Below are 24,028 nucleotides of genomic sequence, written 5' to 3' on the forward strand. Positions count from 1 at the left end.
CTTACCCTGGTTCTGGGAGTCAGTGTCTGTGCTGGCTTCTGCTTGTCTCTGTGTCTGTGTCTGTCCTAGGTTCTCTCTGGCTCTGTGTGCTGATTGCCCTACTGAACCTCACCTGTGTGGGCTATGCCTCTTCCAAGATGGCTGCCGCCTCTTCGTCCCTGCCAGTATCCAAGATGGCTCCCGCTGTTACTTTCTATGGGATGCCTGCTCTGAGTGTCAAGCCTCTGTTTGGTTGCAAGGTGATTGCTGCAGCTGTAGCTCTGGGGTTGAGGGCTTTATTAGTCACCCGAAGACTACAATCCTGGCCTTTGTATCTCATCACATCTCATCTGATCTCATCTAAAGGTCCTGCTGTATAGAGTGCTCTGTACACAGTTTCAGTGTTTGCTCTGAGTGAGTTTCTATGTTTGTGTATACTAGCTAGCTTAGGCACCGTGTGGCTTGTAAGCCTGTGCATAGCTCTGCTAGTTCTCTATGTTTGTTTCCAAGGTTTGACTAGTTAGCTTAGGCACCGTCTGGCTTGTTGCCTGTGCATAGCTCTACTAGTTCTCTATGTTTGTTTCCAAGGTTTGACTAGTTAGCTTAGGCACCGTCTGGCTTGTTGCCTGTGCATAGCTCTACTAGTTCTCTATGTTTGTTTCCAAGGTTTGACTAGTTAGCTTAGGCACCGTCTGGCTTGTTGCCTGTGCCTAGCTCTTCTAGTTCTCTATGTTTGATTCCAAGGTTTGACTAGTTAGCTTAGGCACCGTCTGGCTTGTTGCCTGTGCATAGCTCTACTAGTTCTCTATGTTTGTTTCCAAGGTTTGACTAGTTAGCTTAGGCACCGTCTGGCTTGTTGCCTGTGCATAGCTCTACTAGTTCTCTATGTTTGTTTCCAAGGTTTGACTAGTTAGCTTAGGCACCGTCTGGCTTGTTGCCTGTGCCTAGCTCTACTAGTTCTCTATGTTTGATTCCCAGGTGTGACTAGCCAGCTTAGGCACCGTGTGGCTTGTAGCCTGTGCATAGCTCTGCTAGTTCTCTGTGTTTGTTCCCAGTGATAGACTAGCCAGCTTAGGCACCGTGTGGCTTGTAGCCTGTGCATAGCTCTGCTAGTTCTCTGTGTTTGTTTCCAGTGATAGACTAGCCAGCTTAGGCACCGTGTGGCTTGTAGCCTGTGCATAGCTCTGCTAGTTCTCTGTGTTTGTTTCCAGTGATAGACTAGCCAGCTTAGGCACCGTGTGGCTTGTAGCCTGTGCATAGCTCTGCTAGTTCTCTGTGTTTGTTTCCAGTGATAGACTAGCCAGCTTAGGCACCGTGTGGCTTGTAGCCTGTGCATAGCTCTGCTAGTTCTCTGTGTTTGTTTCCAGTGATAGACTAGCCAGCTTAGGCACCGTGTGGCTTGTAGCCTGTGCATAGCTCTGCTAGTTCACTGTGGTTGTTCCTAGGGTTAGACTGGCCGCCCTTGCTAGTCACTATTCCAAGATTGTGTTTGTTCCTAGCGTTAGACTAGCCGCCCCTGCTAGTCCCTATCCCAAGCCTGTGTTTGTTCCTAGTGTTAGACTAGCCGCCCTTGCTGGCCATTATCCCAAGTCTGTGTTTGTTCCTAGTGTTAGGCTAGCCGTCTTGCTAGCCACCTCCAGAGACAGTGTTGAATCCTGCCGACTGCCAGAACCCGACAGACCCTGCTTGTCTGCCTACCTTCGCCTAGGTGCCAGGGGGCACCCCTGGACCTTCATTCCTGCTGTTCCTATAAGTCCTACCGGCTGCCAGAACCTGAGGGCTCAACCCGAGGGGGTGGGCAGTCAAGTGTAGGTGAAGCCTAGTTCCAGGGTGTTCCAGTTCCGTGGGTTCCGCTTCAGTGTGTTCCAGTCCAGCGGGTTCCACTTCCGTATGTTTCAGTCCAGCGGGGCCATTCCAGTGTGTCCAGTCCAGTGGGCCCCGCTCCAGTGCGCACCCGTCCGGTGCGTTCCAGTTCCGATTGTTCCGGTGTAGCACTCCAGTCCGGAGTACCGGTCCAGTCTTATCTCCTCTCTACCTGGAAGGTGATTTTGCCTAAAGGACTCACAACCCCGCGCTCCCGGGGAAGAAGCCTGAAGGTATGCCAAGGTCCTCGAGAGCGCGCCCAGCGCGAGAGGCGCGACAGAATACAAAGGCCATGAGTTCGGCGAGATCATCAGTCCAGGTGGGCTTCATGCCCATAAGTCCGTGCCCTATGGACAATCCGAGGGGAAAGTCTGATTATTTTTCTTTTGATCCCAAGGACTACTTAGTTTCTTCTTATGGTCCCGAGTTAAGGCTGTGGAAGTACCGAGAGGATTTCCAGGACTGCTCAGTTTCTTTTTTTGATCGGTCTCTCAACCCAATTTCTTGGGTGAGCGGATGTGTGACCCTCCGCGACTACCGGAAGGGACTTTTGGCTGATCCAACCCTGAGAGAGACGTTTGAAGCAGCGGCTGAGAGAAAGCGTCTCCAGGGGCGTGGGGTCCGCCATAGCCCTGTTTCGGATATTGATCCTTCGATTGAGGTTTGTAGATATCGTCAAAAACTTCTTGCGGAGCCAGCCCTGTGGGATACTCTAGAAGCGGAGGCTGAACGCATACGCTGTGGACGCCCCACGTTTGAGGCTCCCCAGCGGGGGGTACCGAAGAATCGGGGTGTCCCTCGCAGTTCAGTTCCTGTTCGGGATGTTAAGTCCAGCCAGGCTCCTAAGCCGGTACGAGGGGTACTTCCCATCAAGCCCCTGACTCCAGTTCAAGTAGCGCTGCCTCCTAAGCGCCTGAGTCCAGTCCAGGGGATGCTTCATACTGAACCTCCAATTCCAGTCCAAGTAACGAGGAAGCTTAAGTCTCCGAGACCAGTCCGAGGAAGGCCTTCAATGGAGCCCCAGATTCCTATGCAAGTGGCGCTTCGGGTCAAGTCTCCGGTTCTTGTTCAAGTGACCCGTCCAGTCAAGCCACTGAGTCCAGTCCGAGGGAAGCTTTCGATGGAGCCTCAGATTCCTGTGCAAGTGGCACTGCGGGTCGAGCCTCCAGTCCTCCTTCAAATGGCGCGCCCTTTGAAGTCTCCGAGTCCAGGCCGAGGGAAGCCTTCGATGGAGCCTCAGATTCCTGTGCAAGTGGCGCTTCGGGTCAAGTCTCCGGTTCTTGTTCAAGTGACCCGTCCAGTCAAGCCACTGAGTCCAGTTCAAGGGGGGCTTCTAACCAAGTCTCCGGTGCCAGTCTACAGGGTGGTGCAGATGGCACCTCCGCTTCTAGTCTGGAGGGTACCTCCAATCAAGCTCCGAAGCCCAGTTCGAGGGGCGCTTCAGATCGAGCCGCCGATTCCTGTCCAAAGGGTGTGTTCGGCCAAGCCTCAGTTAAAGTTCCGTCCCTGCCAGGAGGCAGAGGGCGTCTCGAGTTGCAAGTCCAGTCAAGATGCTGAGTCTGGACCGAGTTGCAAGTCCAGTCAAGATGCTGAGTTTGCATCGAGTCAAGATGTTGAGTCTGGACCGAGTTGCAAGTCCAGTCAAGATGCTGAGTCTGGATCGAGTTGCAAGTCCAGTCAAGATGCTGAATCTGCACCGAGTGCAGAGGTCAGCCACGATATTGAGTCTGCTATTGAGGAAGAGATGACGTTCCCAGAGGACTGTGATAGACCTTGTGTTGATTCAGCCTGGGAGAAGACCTCCGAAGCAATAGCTGAGAGAAGGGGTGTTCAACGGCTTGGGGCCCGGAGAAAACCATTTTCTGCATTTCAGCCTGCTAGCATGCTCTGGGGATACCAGGGCCGTCTCCTCTTGAACCCTGCTCGGCAGAGGCCGCCTGAAGCTAAGGTTAGAGAGACGTCCCAGTCCGGCCAGAGGGGTGCGTCCAGCCCTGCAGCTGAATCTCTTCCAAGTTCCAGTTCTAACCAAGATGCTAAGCCTGTTCCGAGTTCTAGTTCCAGCCAGGAGGCTGAGTCCGTGTCTAGTTCCAGGTCCGACCAAGATGTTGAGGTCGTCCTAAGTTCCAGTGTCCGTCAGGAGGCCGACTTTCTGTTGAGTTCCCGTTCCAGTCAGGCTCCTGAATCCAGTTCCAGTCAAGGGGTTGAGGCCAACCCAGGTGCTAGGTCCAGATCCATTTCTGTTCAGACTTCTAGCTCCTGTCAAGATGGGAGGGCCACGCTGAGCCTCAGCCCAGCTTCTGATGTCAGCTGGGGTAGTGACTCCAGTCCTGTTCCTGTCATTTCATGGATTTGCCAAGAGGTTCAAGACATTGTGGGTTCCCTCACGAGAGGGTTACTTTTGAATTGTGTTCCTCTTGATGCTTCCATGTTCCTGAGGTTGCCCCGGGGTGACTCGAAAGAGCTTCCTGCTCGCAAGTTCTACTTTTGTCTACCAGTTTTGAACTTTATTGTGATTTTCAGCCCAGTGATCTATGTCTGGCTTTTAAGACCTATCAGGAAGTTTCACCATAGTTACCCCTGGATACCTGACCGCCTCCGGGAGGCCGAGAAGGGGGTCTTGAGGAGGGGATACTGTCCCGTCTGTGGCCGTGACCACCCTCAGACTTACCCTGGTTCTGGGAGTCAGTGTCTGTGCTGGCTTCTGCTTGTCTCTGTGTCTGTGTCTGTCCTAGGTTCTCTCTGGCTCTGTGTGCTGATTGCCCTACTGAACCTCACCTGTGTGGGCTATGCCTCTTCCAAGATGGCTGCCGCCTCTTCGTCCCTGCCAGTATCCAAGATGGCTCCCGCTGTTACTTTCTATGGGATGCCTGCTCTGAGTGTCAAGCCTCTGTTTGGTTGCAAGGTGATTGCTGCAGCTGTAGCTCTGGGGTTGAGGGCTTTATTAGTCACCCGAAGACTACAATCCTGGCCTTTGTATCTCATCACATCTCATCTGATCTCATCTAAAGGTCCTGCTGTATAGAGTGCTCTGTACACAGTTTCAGTGTTTGCTCTGAGTGAGTTTCTATGTTTGTGTATACTAGCTAGCTTAGGCACCGTGTGGCTTGTAAGCCTGTGCATAGCTCTGCTAGTTCTCTATGTTTGTTTCCAAGGTTTGACTAGTTAGCTTAGGCACCGTCTGGCTTGTTGCCTGTGCATAGCTCTGCTAGTTCTCTATGTTTGTTTCCAAGGTTTGACTAGTTAGCTTAGGCACCGTCTGGCTTGTTGCCTGTGCATAGCTCTACTAGTTCTCTATGTTTGTTTCCAAGGTTTGACTAGTTAGCTTAGGCACCGTCTGGCTTGTTGCCTGTGCCTAGCTCTACTAGTTCTCTATGTTTGATTCCCAGGTGTGACTAGCCAGCTTAGGCACCGTGTGGCTTGTAGCCTGTGCATAGCTCTGCTAGTTCTCTGTGTTTGTTCCCAGTGATAGACTAGCCAGCTTAGGCACCGTGTGGCTTGTAGCCTGTGCATAGCTCTGCTAGTTCTCTGTGTTTGTTTCCAGTGATAGACTAGCCAGCTTAGGCACCGTGTGGCTTGTAGCCTGTGCATAGCTCTGCTAGTTCTCTGTGTTTGTTTCCAGTGATAGACTAGCCAGCTTAGGCACCGTGTGGCTTGTAGCCTGTGCATAGCTCTGCTAGTTCTCTGTGTTTGTTTCCAGTGATAGACTAGCTAGCTTAGGCACCGTGTGGCTTGTAGCCTGTGCATAGCTCTGCTAGTTCTCTGTGTTTGTTTCCAGTGATAGACTAGCCAGCTTAGGCACCGTGTGGCTTGTAGCCTGTGCATAGCTCTGCTAGTTCTCTGTGTTTGTTTCCAGTGATAGACTAGCCAGCTTAGGCACCGTGTGGCTTGTAGCCTGTGCATAGCTCTGCTAGTTCTCTGTGTTTGTTTCCAGTGATAGACTAGCCAGCTTAGGCACCGTGTGGCTTGTAGCCTGTGCTTAGCTCTACTGGTTCACTGTGGTTGTTCCTAGGGTTAGACTGGCCGCCCTTGCTAGTCACTATTCCAAGATTGTGTTTGTTCCTAGCGTTAGACTAGCCGCCCCTGCTAGTCCCTATCCCAAGCCTGTGTTTGTTCCTAGTGTTAGACTAGCCGCCCTTGCTGGCCATTATCCCAAGTCTGTGTTTGTTCCTAGTGTTAGGCTAGCCGTCTTGCTAGCCACCTCCAGAGACAGTGTTGAATCCTGCCGACTGCCAGAACCCGACAGACCCTGCTTGTCTGCCTACCTTCGCCTAGGTGCCAGGGGGCACCCCTGGACCTTCATTCCTGCTGTTCCTATAAGTCCTACCGGCTGCCAGAACCTGAGGGCTCAACCCGAGGGGGTGGGCAGTCAAGTGTAGGTGAAGCCTAGTTCCAGGGTGTTCCAGTTCCGTGGGTTCCGCTTCAGTGTGTTCCAGTCCAGCGGGTTCCACTTCCGTATGTTTCAGTCCAGCGGGGCCATTCCAGTGTGTCCAGTCCAGTGGGCCCCGCTCCAGTGCGCACCCGTCCGGTGCGTTCCAGTTCCGATTGTTCCGGTGTAGCACTCCAGTCCGGAGTACCGGTCCAGTCTTATCTCCTCTCTACCTGGAAGGTGATTTTGCCTAAAGGACTCACAACCCCGCGCTCCCGGGGAAGAAGCCTGAAGGTATGCCAAGGTCCTCGAGAGCGCGCCCAGCGCGAGAGGCGCGACAGGCATATTGCTTCGGCTTCTGTTTCGTGAGGCTCCAGCTTAGTGGTGATTCCTGGACTACTTTGCTTATCGCCTGCTTTGACCTTTTGCTTGTTCCTGGACTACTCTGCTCGCCTCCTGCCTTGACCTGTTGCCTGTCCCTGGACTACTCTGCTCGCCTCCTGCCTTGACCTGTTGCCTGTCCCTGGACTACTCTGCTCGCCGCCTGCCTTGACCTGTTGCCTGTCCCTGGACTACTCTGCTCGTCGCCTGCCTTGACCTGTTGCCTGTCCCTGGATGACTCTGCTCACCGCCTGCCTTGACCGCTGGCCTGTCCCTGGACTTTGCTGCTCCTTGCCGGCTCCTCTCCCCTGCTGAGGTTGGGAGGCTAGTTCCCTTGTGTCCGGTCAGTCCGTCCACCCCCGCGGTTCCAGAAGTCCTGTTGGCCACCTGCAGCTGGGGGCTCAACCTCTGGTGAACGGTGGTCGCCGCGGGTGAAGTCGGGGTGCTCGGCTGTCCTTTGGGGGAACTTGAGGCATTCCTTTCGCTCTCCCGGGGGACCCAAGGGCTCACAACTCATTAGCCAGGACAGGACTATGGGGCATGTGATGAAGCTACATTGCAGTAAATTTAAAACGAATCGGAGAAAATTTTTTTCACTCGTGTAATTAAACTCTGGAATTTGTTGCCAGATAATGTGGTAAAGGCGGTTAGCTTAGTGGAGTTTTAAAAAGGTTTGGATGGCTTCCTAAAGAAAAAGTCCATAGACCATTATTAAATGGACTTGGGGAAAATCCACTATTTACTACTACTTATCATTTCTATAGCGCTACTAGATGTACGCAGCGCTGTACACTTGAACATGAAGAGACCGTCCCTGCTCGACAGAGCTTACAATCTAATTAGGACAGACAAACAGGACAAACAAGAGATAAGGGAATATTAAGGTGAGGATGATAAAATAAGGGTTCTGAACATATTTCTGGGATAAGCAGTGTAGAATGTTTTGTACTTTTTTGGGATCTTGCCAGGTATTTGTGACCTGGATTGGCCACTGTTGGAAACAGGATGCTGGGCTTGATGGACCTTTGGTCTTTCCCAGTATGGCAATACTTATGTACTTATGACTTGAGGAAAGGTTTTGGTCTCTGAAAGTTAGTCAAAAAGGTATTAAAATTAAATCAGTAAAAAAAATAACACCATTTCCATTTTCTGTTTTTATTTATTAATATTAATTAGCACATGTACCACACTACTTTCTCTTAAACTAAAAATAAAGTGCTTTTTTCCTATCTTTGTTGCCTGGTCATTTACTTTTCTCAATTATGTTGGTCCCGGTCTTTAGTTTCTACTTTCATCATCATCTCTTAACTCTCTTGCCAGGATTTCCTGTCAATTTGTAATTTTTCTCTCCTCTGCCTTTCAGCTTTCTTCAGTTTATTTTCTGACTCTTATCTAGATTTAATTCTTTCTTACTATCCCGTCCTCAATTTCCCTCTCTTTATTGTATCTACCTACTGCATGCCACCTCTCTCCCTTACTCCAGCTCTTGTATTTCACTTCTTTTCATTCCCCAGTCTCTCAGTAACTGTCTTCTCTTCCCTCTCCAACTGTCTCCTCTTCCCTCTCCATCTGCCCTCTTTATTTATTCCCCCTTCCATCCAGCGTCTGCCTTCTTCTCTCCCCCTTCTGTCCAGCATCTGCTGCCTCTTCTTTTAACCTTCTATTGCCCTATGTTCAAAAAAAATTAGTTTCTGAGCCTACTAGGGACAGAATACCTGTATATATACTATGTAAACCGCTTTGATTGTAACACAGAAAGGCAATATGTCAAATCCCTGCCCTTTCTCCCCACTTTTCCATCCAGCTTCTGCCCCCCCCCCCCCGACACCCCCAATGCTGCTGCTGGTTCCCCAATCCAGCAGCAAAACAAAATATAGCCATTGCGAGATCTCACTGTAATACCCATGGCTGCTGACTGTGCCCCAGAACAAGAAGTGCCGGGGGAGGGGGGGGGGGTAGGGGACTGGCAGCCGCAGGTATGTACGAGGTCGCACAGTGGCTGTCTTTTGTTTTGCCACTGCTGCTGGTTTGGGAAAGCAGCAGCTGAGGGTAGCAGGGTGGTGCGGGAGGTAAACAGAACAAGTCCCAGTCTACCAGTTGGGCAGAACTGCTTTGCTGTCTCTTACCAAATGGTGCACAGCTTAGAGGGAACAGTGGCCACAGCCATGAGTACCAACTTCTACACTTCTAATCCAGCCCTGGATGATAACTGGATGTGTCATCAGCAGTGCAGTGGGAATCATGGTACCTTTCTCCATGTACTGTTCATGGGCTAGGCCATAAGCTGACTAAGGCTCTGGTGTTTTGGATTTGAGCAGTTTAGCGTTTGCTGTATGTGATGTAAAATAAGGTCGTTTGGACTCGTACTGGGGCTTGGATGGATATACACTGTTGTTTAGGTCAGTCTATAAGCAACAACAACTTAAGTTCACCTTTATTAAATTTAAAGAAATCCCATTGTGGGATCTGAACTCAGGTCATGAGCACAGGCAAGCTACCATTTGATTGCACCTTGAGGTTATACTTCATGTGTGGTTGCATAATACATATCTTCAGTATTTTGACAAGGGTGATGACTGGAATATATGACAATGACTGTAGTTATGAAAGAATGTTAAATCAGAATGATTCTAATATATTAGTATCTATCTACTTGCCCACTCTTCTATTTTTGCAAAAGCTGGATTCAAACCCTTGACCTTGGAGTTATTGGGAAGAATTTTATCATTAATACTAATAAAATGTTAAATTTTAATGCAGTACATTAGTTAACTTAATGATGGAATGTAATTAAAGTGAAAAATTATCCTATAAATTTACTATTAGCTAAACAGTGATAAACGTTGTCTATGATAGAATGCAAAGGGGAAGTGCTGTTAATAGGGAAGACGATTAGATTTAGATGCAGATTTGATTTCTTTCCCAATTCAAAAATTGAATCCAGGTATCTGGAGATAAACAATCCATGCTTAACCCATTGTTCTGTTTATTTACTATTCATTAGCATTGTGTGTAGCTGAACTACATAAGCATTTTCTTATGATTTAATAGGGAAATGGATCTGTTTTTGAATGGTCTGATGGAAGTGCACTTGACTACACACCTTGGGAATTCACAATGACCAATACTACAGGAAACTGTGTCTCTTTGGATACCAAAGGAATTTTGAATCGTATGAACTGTATGGATGTTCTTGATGGTGCAGTTTGCTATGTTCCCACAAAATGTAAGCTTTATAATTTGACTTTTAATATACAATTTGTATTCTGTATAGCTATGATGCACATAAGCATAGATGGGAGAAATTATTTGTTTACTGTGTGAAAAACTGAATTATTGTGTGTAATATCAGAATAGTGTCAGTGCTGTGTAAAATTTGCAAATCATGGAATTGCACCAGTTTGCTGAATTTTTATGCAATTGTTCAGCAGTTTATCTGTGTTCTTGCAGAGAATTTCCAAATGTGTCTACATTTGCATAGTACTGATGCTGTGGAACTTTCGGTGCTGTCGGTACCTTCTAGAGTACAATGAAGTTATTTTCACTACAAGTCCATTTACAGAAACTAGCTGACTGATAATGTTGGTGTTAATGATTTAGTTTAGGACATGATATATTAATTTGCAGGGATTGTAAAATGTATTCAGGATTTACGTGCCAAGTGCTCCTATATTCTGCTCCTCCCCTGCCCCCCCCCCCAATTCTAGGTTGTAAACAGACTATACCTTAAAGCACTTTTACTTTCGCTTGTTAGGCAGCAAAACGTTGAGATGGGTGTCCCAGTCGGTTGTAGGTATTTCTTCTGTCACATGAAGGCTTGTAATACACACAGTGAAACACTAAATTTCCACTAGATACAGGGTTAAACAGCATAAATGTGTATTAAAACCATGGCAGAGAAAAAGGGAAGTGGGAAATTGACCACAGACTCCAGAGATGACAAGGACAATCTGGGTGCTTCAGAAGATTTATTGATCAAAGACCCGACACAGTACTTGTGTTTCAGCCGGTGGCCTGCCTCAGGGGTCTTATCCCAATAAATGAATATCAGTGTCTTCAATATAAAAATTTGTCCAGTCAGTAATGTAATGGCTTATTCCCTATCAAGCCGATCAATCCATAGACTGGTGGGTTGTGTCCATCTACCAGCAGGTGGAGATAGAGAGCAATCTTTTGCCTCCCTATATGTGGTCATGTGCTGCTGGAAACTCCTCAGTATGTTCTCTATCTCAGTAGGTGGTGGTCACACACAGCAGCAGCTCTGGCTAGGTCTCCAAGCCTAATTGTTTAGGTTTTGTTGAGTACCTGGGGTTGAGGGCTCTTCTTGAGCAAGTGCAAACCTGGTGGTGCCAGGTCCCTCCTTTTCTCCCCCCTCCCGCTGGCTCCGTTTAAAAAATATATATATATATTTTTAAAACGTTCAAAAAGGACGTCCATTTGCAGCTGCTCACTGGAACAAGTCGTCGCTGCTGGGAGCAAGAAGCAGGTAATTTTTACCTTTTCCTAGCGGGCAGGGGGTTCCCCGAACGGTCTCCACGTGGCTATGGCCTCGGATGGCAAGGGCGCGAAAAGACGGGGAAGCAGGAGGATCGAAGGTAGAGTCGCCCTTTCGGAACCGGGAGAGTTCACCGGTTTTTCCAGTGGCGCGGCGGCCTTTCCCGCCTTAGGCGCCCATCCCCTGATGGACGCCCTCCCGGGCGTGACCGGCCACGTGGCTCGGTCGGCTTCTTCTCGGGCCGCCCTCGAGATGGGAGACATTAACAGCTTGGTCGCCCTTGAATTGGGCGACAGTAAGAAGTTGGCGAAATTAAAACGCCCTTCTTCCCGTGTGGCTCCTTCTCGGAGTTTCACGCCGGACGCCATTTTGGACGCGCAACACGCCTCTCCCCCGCTACTGAGAGCGCAGATGGAGGGCGCCTCTAGGGCCGCGGCACAGACTGGGGGGTTTCTCCCCTGAGTTCGTTTTGCTGCTGCATCAAGCCTTTCTTATGCAGAACACTGCCCCTGCCCACCTGTCTGATCGGGATGATGAGGCCTCCAAGCTTAAGCGCCCTCGGGGGACTCGGTCTCCTCTGATGTGGATGACGGCAGCGTGTCTGAGTTCTCCCAGAGATCCTTAGCGGAATCTATGGAAGAGACTGATCCTCGCTCAGCTGGAGCGGACGACCCCTCTGCAGCGCGGCTTTCTCGCTCAGAGGATTTGCCCAACCTGCTTGTGCAGGCCATGAGCATTTTGAAGATTGCCTCTACGGAGGAAGGCTCTCTCTCAGCCTCTACTGGCTCTACCATTATGCTGGGAACGAAGCACCCGCCTAGAACCTTCCACGTTCATGAAGCCATGCAGACCTTAATTTCAGCGCAATGGGATGGCCCTGAGGCGAGCCTGAAAGTAGCCAGGGCTATGTCCTGTCTGTACCCCTTACCTGAGGGGGAACGGGAATCCTTTGTCTGGCCCACAGTAGATTCCTTAATCACTGCCGTGACTAAGAAAACGGCGCTGCCGGTGGAAGGTGGCATGCCCTGAAGGACACCCAGGACAGGAGAATGGAGGCGGCCTTAAAGTCGTCCTTTGAGGCGGCCGCTCTGAGTTTGCAAGCCTCGGTTTGCGGCTCCTACGTGGCTAGGGCGTCTGACTGTTTTGCAGCGGGCTTTCCCCTCGGACCCTTCCTGGAGGGCGGAATGGCCGACCCTGGAGTCGGGTTTGGCCTACTTGGCAGACTTGCTGTATGATGTTTTGAGAGCCTCGGCCAAGGGTATGGCTCAGACAGTCTCTGTGCGGCGGTGGCTCTGGCTTAAGCACTGGTCTGCTGACCATGCCTCTAAATCTCGCCTAGCCAAGCTGCCTTTTAAAGGCAAGCTGCTCTTTGGGGACGAGCTGGACAAGATCGTGACGGAGCTGGGCACGTCCAAGGGCAAGAGGTTGCCGGAGGTCAGGACTTGGGCCGGCAGTGCCCGTCCTGGTTCCTCTAAGGGCCGATTCCAGGAAGCCCGTCTGTATCGCCCGGGCAAGTCGGCCTCCTCTGCCTCCGCTTCCTTCAAACGGAACTTCTCCCCCAAGCAGCATTCCTTTCGTAGGGACTGCCGTCCAGGAGGTTCGTCCTCCGGCCCGCCCCCAGGGTCGCGTACCCAATGACGGGGACCTGGTCCATGGCCCAGTACAGATAGGAGGAAGGTTGTCCTCGTTTCTGGGCGAGTGGACCAGGGTAACTTCAGACGCTTGGGTTCTGGAAGTCATCAGACACGGCTACAAGCTAGAGTTCTGCCGACCCCTAATGGACGGGTTTGTAAACTCTCCTTGCAAGTCTCAGGTCAAAGCAGCTGCCGTGCAGCAGACTTTGAACAACCTGATCCGCCTGGGCGCGGTGGTCCCGGTGCCAGTAGATCAGCTTGGCAAGGGGCGCTACTCCATTTACTTTGTGGTGCCAAAGAAAGAAGGCTCTGCTCGGCCTATTCTCGACATCAAGGGAGTCAATCGGGCCTTGAAAGTTCGGCACTTCCGGATGGAGACCCTCTGCTCCGTAATAGCTGCGGTGAAAAAGGGAGAATTCCTGGCCTCCCTGGACATCAAGGAAGCTTACCTACATATTCCCATCTGGCCGCCTCATCAGCGCTTTCTGCGCTTTGCAGTGCTGGGCCAACACTTCCAGTTCAGAGCCCTCCCGTTCGGGTTGGCTGCGGCTCCGCGGACCTTCTCCAAAGTAATGGTGGTCATCGCGGCCTACCTCCGCAAGGAGGGAGTGCAAGTCCATCCCTATTTGGACGACTGGCTGATCCGAGCCCCTTCCTATGCGGAGTGCGGGAGAGCTAAAGACGGAGTCATTGCTCTTCTGAGCTCCCTGGGATGGGTCATCAACTGGGAGAAAAGCCAGCTGTGCCCGACTCAGTCCCTGGAGTATCTGGGAGTTCGATTCGACACCCAAGTGGGCAGAGTGTTCCTGCCGGACAACCGGAGCGTCAAGCTTCAGACCCAGGTGGACCAGTTCCTAGCCTCCTCTACTCTTCGGGCTTGGGACTATGTGCAGCTGTTGGGCTCCATGACGGCCATGATGGAGGTAGTGCCCTGGGCCAGGGCTCATATGAGACCACTACAACACTCTCTTCTGCGGCGGTGGACTCCAGTCTCAGAGGACTATGCCGTACGCCTTCCTTTGGATCCAGCGGTGCGAAAGGCACTGAGCTGGTGGCTGAGGCCAGGCAAACTGTCCGCAGGAATGCCTCTTACGACCCCGGAGTGGGTTGTCGTCACGACGGACGCCTGCTTGACGGGCTGGGGAGCCCACTGGCTGGGACGGACAGCGCAGGGGCTCTGGTCTCCTGCAGAGACTAAATGGTCCATCAACCTCCTGGGACTCTGAGCCATTCGGTTGGCGCTTCTAGAGTTTCTCCCGGCACTGGTGCTGAGGCCTGTACGGGTCCTGTCGGACAATGCCACGGCTGTGGCCTATGTCAATCGCCAGGGAGGTACCAGGAGCGCCCCTGTAGCCAAGGAGGCCATGAAGCTATGCCTGTGGGAGGAAGCGAATCTGGAACAGCTGTCGGCGGCCCACATGAATGTCAAGGCGGACTTTCTCAGTCGCCATACCTTGGATCCCGGAGAGTGGCAACTGTCTGCTCGGGCGTTCTTGGACATCACGAAACGCTGGGGCCGGCCAAGCCTGCCAAGTGCAGTGTTTTTTCAGCAGAGGACGGGACCCTCGATCTCTGGGAGTCGATGCTCTTCTCCAGCAGTGGCCGGCACAAGAGCTTCTTTATGTGTTCCCGCCTTGGCCCATGATGGGCAGGGTGCTAGGCCGGGTGGCAAAGCATCCGGGCCGGGTGATCCTGGTGGGTCCGGATTGGCCCAGACGTCCCTGGTATGCGGACTTAGTCAGACTCTCAGTGGGTGGCATTCTGCGGCTGCCAGCGGAGCGGGGTCTCTTACATCAGAGTCCCGTGGTGATGGAGGATCCCTCCCCCTTTGGTCTTACGGCCTGGCTCTTGAGCGGAAGCGGCTGAGGAAGAAGGGCTTCTCGGACAAGGTCATTGCCAGTAAGCTGAGAGCGAGGAAGCGCTCTACTTCTACCACTTATGCAAGGGTTTGGCGTACCTTTGCATCGTGGTGCGAGGCAGGCTCTGTATCGCCCTTCACTGCTCCAATTTCTTCAGTGTTGGCGTTCCTGCAAGAGGGGCTGGAGAAAGGCCTGTCGCTCAGTTCACTGAAAGTCCAGGTGGCGGCTCTAGCTTGCTTCAGGAGTCGCCTGAAGGGGGCTTCCCTGGCTTCACAGCCAGATGTGGTACGCTTTCTCAAATGAGTTAATCACCTGCGCCCCCCTCTGCACTCGATAGTGCCTATGTGGAATCTCAATCTGGTACTACGGACCTTGCAGAAGCCTCCCTTCAAGCCCTTGCCAAGGGCATCGCTGAAGGACCTGACGCTGAAAGCGGTCTTCCTGGTGGCTCTCACATCAGCCAGAAGAGTTTCCGAGCTCCAGGCTCTCTCGTGTAGAGAGCCGTTCCTGCGATTCACTGAGGCAGGAGTATCGATTCGCCCATTGCCCTCCTTCCTGCCCAAGATTGTTTCTCGATTCCATGTGAATCAGCAGCTTTACCTACCCTCCTTTCATAGGGAGGATTACCCAGAGGAGTACCCTGCGCTCAAATACCTGGATGTTAGACGGGTCATCATCAGATACTTGGAGGTGACCAATGATTTCCGGAAGTCGGATCACCTGTTCGTGCTGTTCGCAGGCCCTCGTAAGGGTCTGCAGGCATCTAAGCCTAGAGTGGCACGTTGGGTCAAGGAGACGATTGCGGCAGCTTATGTGGCGGCAGGGAAGATTCCGCCTATTCAGCTGAAGGCACACTCTACTAGAGCACAAGCAGCCTCGATGGCGGAGTCCAGATCTGTCTCCTTGGAAGAGATTTGCAGAGCGGCTACTTGGTCATCGGCTCATACCTTCTCACGACATTACCGCTTGGATGTGGCTGCTCGGGCCGAGGCCCAGTTTGGGGCTTCAATGTTGCGTTCAGGGATTTCCATGTCCCGCCCTGGGTGAGTACTGCTTCGGTACATCCCACCAGTCTATGGATTGATCGGCTTGATGATAGGGAAGGTAAAATTATGTATCGTACCTGATAATTTTCTTTCCCTTAATCATAGCCGATCAATCCATAGCCCCTCCCAGATATCTGTATTGTTTGTGTTCTGGTTAAATTTCAGGTTCAAGTTCAGTCTTCATTTCCTGTTCACGAGGACTTCGTGTTCAAGTTCTTCCAATTGAAGTCTCTTCGAGTTGAGACGATTTTGTGTTACAGTGAGCTGCTGCTTCCTCTCCCCCCGTTTAGACGGTGGCTGGATTGATAACTAAATTATGCCGGTGCTCCCTCCCGCTTTGTGTGGCTGTAGGGTAGCTTTGTATCCCTCCCGCTTCGGCGGTGTTAGGGTAAGTCAGCTCCTCCCGCGGTAGCAGGATAAGCCAGTTCCCCTTGCGTCGGCGGGTGTGGTTTCCCGCCCACCGCCCTGGTGGTGGTGCACTGGAATATTTCCCCTCCCCCGCTTCGGCGGTGGTGAGCTGGGCAGAGTGTCCCTTTGTGGGTGTAATTCTCTAAGTGCTGAGTCCTGCGGATGGAGCTTTGATATCGACATACTGGGGAATTTCCAGCAGCACATGACCACATATAGGGAGGCAAAAGATTGCTCTCTATCTCCACCTGCTGGTAGATGGACACAACCCACCAGTCTATGGATTGATCGGCTATGATTAAGGGAAAGAAAATTATCAGGTATGATACATAATTTTACCGTCTTTAAAAAGATGTTGGTAGCGCTGTTGCGAGCCTATGAATTGAAAGGCAGGAATGCCTGATCAAAGCCAGCCAGCCAGTCTTTCAAGCAAGAACAACTGCATCGCTGAAGGTATTCAGTGATGTCACCCCAGGTAGATGCCCATCTTGCCATCCCCCTGCCTTTAAAAAAGAAAAAGGAAATAATTACAAAATGTAAAAGTGTTATATTTAGAAAACTAGTTGAGAGAACTGTTTGCAGATGTAGGGAACTGGCCTGAAACTCCTCAACATCATTAAATATGTTTACAAAAGTTACTGAGGCACAGAAAAGTGTGTGTGTTTGTATTTTGAATCATTAGAAAATACAGGATAAGTTTCTAGGGGAAATGCTTTGTCTGTGAACAACCATCAATGTTTTTAGCAGGACTTTGCTGAGTTTTCCATATCTTCTTGTAACTTAAATAATGCTTTTCAGCTTTTACAGAAGAAAAATCATTACAAAGTGAAAGTTCATCCAGATGTCCCTGGAATTCTGATAGTGGAGAGTGGATTCAATATAAAGACCATTGCTATGGTTTTGACTCACACTTATACAATTTCTCGGTCTTTTCCATAGAGGAAGCTAATAAAATCTGCCAGGAACTTGGTATGTTTTTGTTTCCAACTATTTAGCTGTGAAAGTAGAGCAGTTTTATTTTAAAGACACAGTGGCTCTATATTGATTTGTTGTGAGTGTTTCTCCTGAATTTACCCCTAAGCCCTGAACCACCCCATGTGAGATTCCATAATATTGAATGCATTAGGACACACGAATACACAGAGAGATAACCAGGCAAAGAAAGACCCAAAATGCAGTAGTTTTATATGTTTACTTGATTTTCTAAACCTCCCTTCTCTCTCTTCCTCTCCATAGCAGGTGTCTACATTGCTGGGGTTTACTAAGCCGCTAGCGAGGCTGGCTGTGCACTAGTGCCAACACAGCCCATTCACTTTGGGTTGTGTTGGCAATGTCACGCAGAAGCCACTGGCGCGGCTTAGTAAACAGGACCCCTAGTGTCTTTAAAAAACGTAGGCCCCATTTTGCATAAGATGTCTAAAGTAGGAATGGGAATGTTCAAGTCAGGATGTTCACAATTCCCCAAGTATTATACAAAAAGCTCTGCTGAGTATGGAGTTTTTTTATAAAATGACTACAAGGATACGGGTTGGTGACATTTTGTTACCTGACACATCATCACTGAGACACTTCATCACATGGACATTTCATGGCGCAATACTTCATCATGTATTCAAACTGAATGTAATCAAATATGTGCGGATCTGTCAAATGGGAGGGGGCATGCCAGCATACATCTGCGACTGTTCTTTTGTACTTAAATATGAGCCTTGCTAAAACCTCTTACACACTAAATTTTCACAAGGCTCATATTTAGGCACAGAAGTGTTTTCATCACCTGACACCATCACACACAGAAAGCTAAATGTACTCAAATTATGTGCATGGAAAACTTGTGCGGCACACTGTGCAAAGATATTCCTGAATGTAACTCACCTTGAGCTACTACTGAAAAAGGTGTGAGCAAAATCCAAATAAATAAATATCTATGGTTAGCCCTAGTCAAGCAATTTAGGGGTCCTTTTACTAAACCACAGTAAAACGTGGCCTGCGGTAGCGTAGGCGCATGTTTTGGGCGCACTCCGGGCCAGTTTTTACGGCGTCTGCAAAAAAAGGGCTTTTTTTAATGGGACGGGAAAAGGGCATGCAGTAAAACTGAAACCAGCACGCGCCTAAAACGGGCCTGCGCCCTTAACGCCACCCATTGATCTAGCGGTAAGGGCTTATGCGCTCACGCATACCAACTACCAATTACCGCCAGAAATGCCTCGTGGGAGGAAATAAATCATCCAGGCGTTATGGGCTTGTGGCAAATCTGAAATTACCACCAGGGGGTGCAGTAGCCTGGTGGCAGTCTCATTTTGGCAAGCACTGCACACACGTAGAGCCTAACGCACCTTTGTAAAAGGGGCCCCTTAAACAGCCAGGAGCCTCTCTTGGCTGTTTAAATCGCTTTGAATATTGACCCTATAGGGCTTTTAATGTAGTTATTTCAGATATATGTGCACCAAAGAAAATGCAAACTCATTTCCCAGTTTTTCTTATTTTACATACAATCGGCTATGCAGTTTTCATTTGCAAGCAAATTAAAAAATTTTACTGTCTATGTGTTGTCTAGACAGTAAAATTGTAAGTACAGTGTTTTAGCAGGAACCACCTATTTTGTTAAAAGCGAGTTTGTGTACATCTTTAGTGACATGTTTTATTAATTTGGATTTTGAAGGTAAAGCCTTAATATTGATTCCACTGTTGTAACCGGCAAAACACATTCTCACAAGTTTTAAGGGGAGTTGGCTTTGGTGAACAGAAATGGTGCAAAGGAAAGGTCTCGGTGCTTCCAATTTTTGACTACTACCATTTTCTCTCTCAGACTCGTCCTCAACACTTCTGACTATTAAAGATGAAGAAGAAAATGCCTTTGTCAGCAAACACATCAAGGATCATGCCATCATTACTGCAAAAGTCTGGCTAGGATTGTCACCTGGCTCCACAAGTAAGAAATAAAAGTGTCTTGTCATACTGTATGATGGAGAAATATTATTTGCCAGAATCTCCAAAATGTTAATATACTATGAACTGTACTCTTAAACACTTAGAATGCTTCAAAGACCAAAAAAAATTAAACTCTACACAATCTTATCTGTTTTTTTTGTTTGTTTTTGCAGGTCCGCCAATAAAATGGGTGGATGGTTCAGTCGCTGACTATGTCAATTGGGACACTGGAGTACCAGATACGAATAGTACCTGTGGTGTTATTTTATCCACAAACGGAATGTGGCAGAAAGTTAATTGTAAAGGTCTTCAAAGCAGAATTGTTTGCAAAAGTCCTGTAGGTAAGTATGCATTCTCATTCTCTCTTTGTCTTTGTATAATAACAGATAGCATTGCCCTTTTTGCACAGGTCCATGCATGAGTGTGCATATATGCTGTGCGCAGTCTAACAGATCACACGCTTGTCACCTCTCCTTCCCCTCTGAAGTACTGTGAGCTTCAGAACCCAGAACCCGCTGCTGCTGCAGGTGGTATTGGGATGAACAGACTGAGTGGCAATCTGGGACCTCCTGGAACTCAACCCTGCAGCCCTGAATCATCATGCCACCACTCTGACTACTCATTCTGGGCCTGGCCAACACCTACAATGGCAGTAGCACATCCAGCGCTCCATAGCTAAGTGTCACAACCTTTGTTTTCCAGCAGTGCATATTCCAGCAGTGCATATTGCTGGCCTCCAATTCATGCAGTCTCTTTGCATAGAGCTTCTGATTTGCTCTTTCCATCACATCCAGCTCAAGCAGCACCATGCATGGCTGCTGTCGCTTGCTCCCGCTCTGCTTTGTTAAATGATTCCATCACCACTCTCTAACTTAAGGGGTTACTGTTGCTTTCTCAGATACGTACCATCCTAAACTCACACGTGGCTTGTCCCACAACACTGCCTCCTAAAAGTATCTGTCAGGTGAGAGAGGGAAAGAGGAAGAATACAAGTGGATAAGAAAGGAAAGGGAGGGAAGCCTTGGGTGTAAGGGAGAAGGGAAAGGGTGTTTGTGGTTGGGAGGAGGGGGACAGAAGGGAGAAGCTGAGTCACCCCTTGTCTCCCACTGTTCTCACATCCCTTTCCACTCTTTTTTTTTTTTTACTTGAGTTTTTGTCTAGGTTGGCTCTGAATTCCTGCTGGGAAGACAGTGTGATAGTTTCTTGGTACGACTGTTGACTTTCCTATATATATAAATGGCCTTCTTATTCTAAGTATTTATCTTTTTTTTGTATATTATTTTATTTACATCACTTTGACATGCTGTAAAAATAAAAGCGATTAAGCAAAATTTTAATAAACATATCCCATACAGTCACTGAACGTCCACACGCTGCTGTGCCCTAACCTTCGCCTCCCCCCACATTCAGATTCTACTCTCAGGACTTGATTACCCAACTTTTAGGACCCAGGCAACCACACATATACACATCTGGTCACTTGAGGAAATGAGCAACTCTACGATGCTTAGAGCACCTAGGGACCACTTGGGATGGGGAAGTGAGTATGACTGCAGGTGGAGGACAAAGCAGATTGAGAGAGAGAGACCAAAGTAGGGATTGATCTAAAGGTGAGAGAGAATGAAGGCTGGGGATAGGGAGGAAGGATACAGTAAGTGATGGTGACAGTACAGGGCTGTGGTGAATCCCACTGCCAAAGCTAATGAACAAGACCTGCCACTGAGTTTCAGCAGGCTTCTGCTAGTAATTTTCTGATGCATTTCCCATGTATAAAACATGTTTTACATGCAGAAAAGGGCACTTAGGAAATTCAGCAACCAAATAAGTGTACAAGTACATGTCAGCAGGTTGGAATGAATGCATTTCAGAGGCTTTTATAAAGTGCAAAAAAAGTAACAACTGAGATCCAAGATGGTGTTGCTCTGTTAGGACGCTCCGAACCTCGTTCTCAAGATGCCAAAGCGTAGGGGGAGAATAGCGGGCAGAGCTTCCCCGCCTCAACCCCCTTTACCGGGTCCAATTGACCAATTTTTGAGGCCACGAGCAGTTGTACCTGAATGCGGAATGCCACTGGTAGGGAACGTCGGCGAAAGGGAGATTTCGGCTTCACCCGGTCTCAAAACAACTTTGAGCCCCGCAGCGCGAACTCCGCCTCCCTAACCCCTCAGCGCAAGTTCCTTCCTCTCTGACCCGACAGGGTCCCCCTTGGAAGAAGACACGGACCCAGGAGTACGCCGGGGAGAAGCGTCGATTCTATCTGAGGAGGGAATGGAGGGCAGTCTGCCCACAGTGCCGGTGGGAAACGAAGGGAGAGAAACAGAGTCGAAGTGAAGATCGTGAGCAGTTTTCAGCAAGGTTTGAACTTCCTAAAGAGTTAGCGGTAAAACCAAAAGAAGTGACTCTAGATGTTTTGTGGGACTTAATTTCTAACCTGGGACAGCTTTTCCTTAAACAAGTTAATGAGGTTTTACCAAAAGTAAAGCATATTGAAATGGAATTGCAAAAAAAGGAAGAAGAGACTAAAGTTTTGAATGAAAAAGTAGAAAAAAATTGATCAAAGGGTTATGAAGTTGGAAACAATACAAACTACGATGTTAAAAGATGTGACAAATATAAGGCAAAAAATGGAAATATTTGATAATTTCACTAAAAATCATAACCTGAGATTTGTCAATTTTCCAAGGTTACCAAATGTTCTTCCCTTGGATATGTTGACACGTTATTTTTCTGAAGTTTTGAATATCTTGGAAAAGGATTTTCCACCCTTTTCACAAGTATATTATGTCCCAGGAAAAAATTTGAATCAAGAAAAACCGATAGATGTCTCTCTTTTGCTTGAGACCTCTGACTCTGACTTGGCGACGGCTGCTACTTTGGTGGCGACTATTGCATTGATGCCTGATAAGAACTGGATTTTCCGTCTGTTTTTCCGGAATAAAGAGAAACCCTTTTTGGGTTTCAGAATAATGCTATTTCCTGATGTCTCTAAGGAAACAAGAAGACGGAGGAAACAATTTTTGCTCCTTAAGCCAGATGTTTTGAACTTGGGTGGTACCTTCTTTTTAAGGTACCCCCGCAAGTGCTAATAAGGCTTGGGGTAAAAAAAATATGTTTACTGAACCTGTCCACGTTTCAACACTGATAACCTCAGTTAAAATGGAGAAGCACTAAGAAGAAGATGTACAATTTCTTAGCAGAGCAAGAATTGCCGTTTAATTAGTTCCTGTGTTATATTTCTCCCCTAGATTATTTAATCTTGGATCTCCATTTATGGACTTTTTTTTTTTTTTTAACAGTAGGTTTGTGACCAAAGGATACCTCTTTTAGCAGTTTTAGTGCTGTTTTTTCATCTGACCTACAAGGCATTTTGTCTTCAGATAACACTAGACCCCTGACGCAGGCCTCACGGCCAAAACACGTCACGTGTCGGGTCAATTGTGCTACTATTAATAAAGACCTTGTTCAGGAAGACACTCATTGTGAGAGGACTTTTATTGGATCCACTGTTTGTTTTGCCTACCGTTGGTTTTCCTGTGGAGAGCTGACCTTCTGTGGGTGTTTGCTGCTTATTCTTTGCACACCTCCCTGACACTTGAGCTCATTTCCACTCCCATTCCATATGCCAATCGAAGCTCAATACCTGGCTTTTCAGGCAAGCCTATAACTAGGCTCATTAGCCTTTTATATCTGCCAATCCTTATATTTCTGTCCCCCCATCATCTCCATGACCATCTAATTCCTCTTGCCTTTTTCCTTCTACTAATTTACTCTTCTCCCTGCTCTGTTTCAAAACTAAACTAAATGTGTCCTGTCAAAACAGATGGCAGGAAGGTAGTCTATAAAGATTCCTGCAATCTGGGGATATAACTGCAGTTCAAATATGAATACCTTAATTTTAGAGGCTCTTCAAATTTTGGTTTCGGCACCCAAACTGACCTGCATTTTTGGCTGAAACCACCCCCTCCCCCTGCTGCCACCATTGCCATCAATGCACACAGCCACACAAAACCTCCCTTCCCTCCTTCCGGACCCACTTGTCGGCCAGCTGGTCTAATGGCCTAACCAGGGCAAGAGCAATTCACAGTTACTCTCACTCTGTCTCCATTGCCAAAATGGCTGCCAAGACATTCAGCAGCAGTCTCGTGAGACTGTCACTGAAGGTTACGGCAGCCATCTTGAGACTGGAACCCAGTATAGGCAGGAACTGAAGGTCTCTGCAGCCATTTTTGGTGGTGCAGACAGTTGGAGTGATAGCGACTGTGAATCGCTCACCTCTAAGTTGGGACTGGGGGGGGGGCTGGGTGACTGGGTGGTTCCAGGAGGTGGGGGAGGTAGGCTGCATGAGGCAGTGGTGGAAGTGGAGAGGGAGGTGATGTGCAGAGCCTGGCCAGTTTCATTTTCAGCTTCGGTTTCTACCGAAACCAAGTGGCCAGTTTTGGTCACTGATTTGGTTTCATTCAGGCTCTACTTAATTTATAAGAGTACAGTAAAATCACATTTGTTTTTTCCTGACAGAATTGAAACATTGCAGTTTACCCTATGATAACATTAGGTTGGTTGCTTGTTTAATTTCAAAAGATATTTAATAATCTTTACGTACTTTTAATTGAGCATTTTTTCCCTTGCAGGAACTAATCACACTGGTGTGGCTATCGCATTTGCTGTGATAATTATCCTGGCGCTCATTGCTGGACTGGTTGTGTACCTCTATAAAAAGAAAAAAGCAGACCTTTTTTCTCCAGTACGTTACCAGCGTAATCTGGATGAAGATGAAAGCATGTTCATCAGTGATGGCAATTAGATCTGTTTCTAAATGTTTGCATTTTCAATTTGCACATCTAGCTGCTGCAAAGGCAGCTTTTTATTTAAAGACTTAATTCCTGGAGAAAAATGTAAGAAAATTGATAAGGCGTAAGATTTGAAAAGAAGCATATGGTACTGTTCATCATTGTGTCGTTCCTCAGGATTTTGAGATTTCTGTTTTTATCTGCTAATGTTCAGGTCATGTTTGGAGAAGATATTGATCCATGCAACCTAGTTTTCTGTTTTGTTTTTTTTTTGGGGGG

The 24,028-nt window shown here is 48.5% G+C and overlaps 1 protein-coding gene across 1 annotated transcript in view; it reads left to right on the plus strand.

Annotated features, from left to right (window-relative positions):
• Window positions 1–24,028, plus strand: part of LOC115475119 (lymphocyte antigen 75-like) — a gene marked incomplete at its 5' end in the record, with an annotated part of 231,824 nt that overhangs the window by 151,460 nt on the left and 56,336 nt on the right. The window contains 5 exon segments of the mRNA XM_030210860.1: window positions 9,641–9,815; window positions 16,830–17,000; window positions 18,841–18,963; window positions 19,136–19,303; window positions 23,591–23,760. Of these exon segments, the coding sequence (XP_030066720.1) occupies window positions 9,641–9,815; window positions 16,830–17,000; window positions 18,841–18,963; window positions 19,136–19,303; window positions 23,591–23,760 (807 nt within the window).

Source organism: Microcaecilia unicolor, chromosome 7 (assembly GCF_901765095.1).
Source record: "Microcaecilia unicolor chromosome 7, aMicUni1.1, whole genome shotgun sequence".
In the NCBI taxonomy this organism is placed as follows: domain Eukaryota; kingdom Metazoa; phylum Chordata; class Amphibia; order Gymnophiona; family Siphonopidae; genus Microcaecilia; species Microcaecilia unicolor.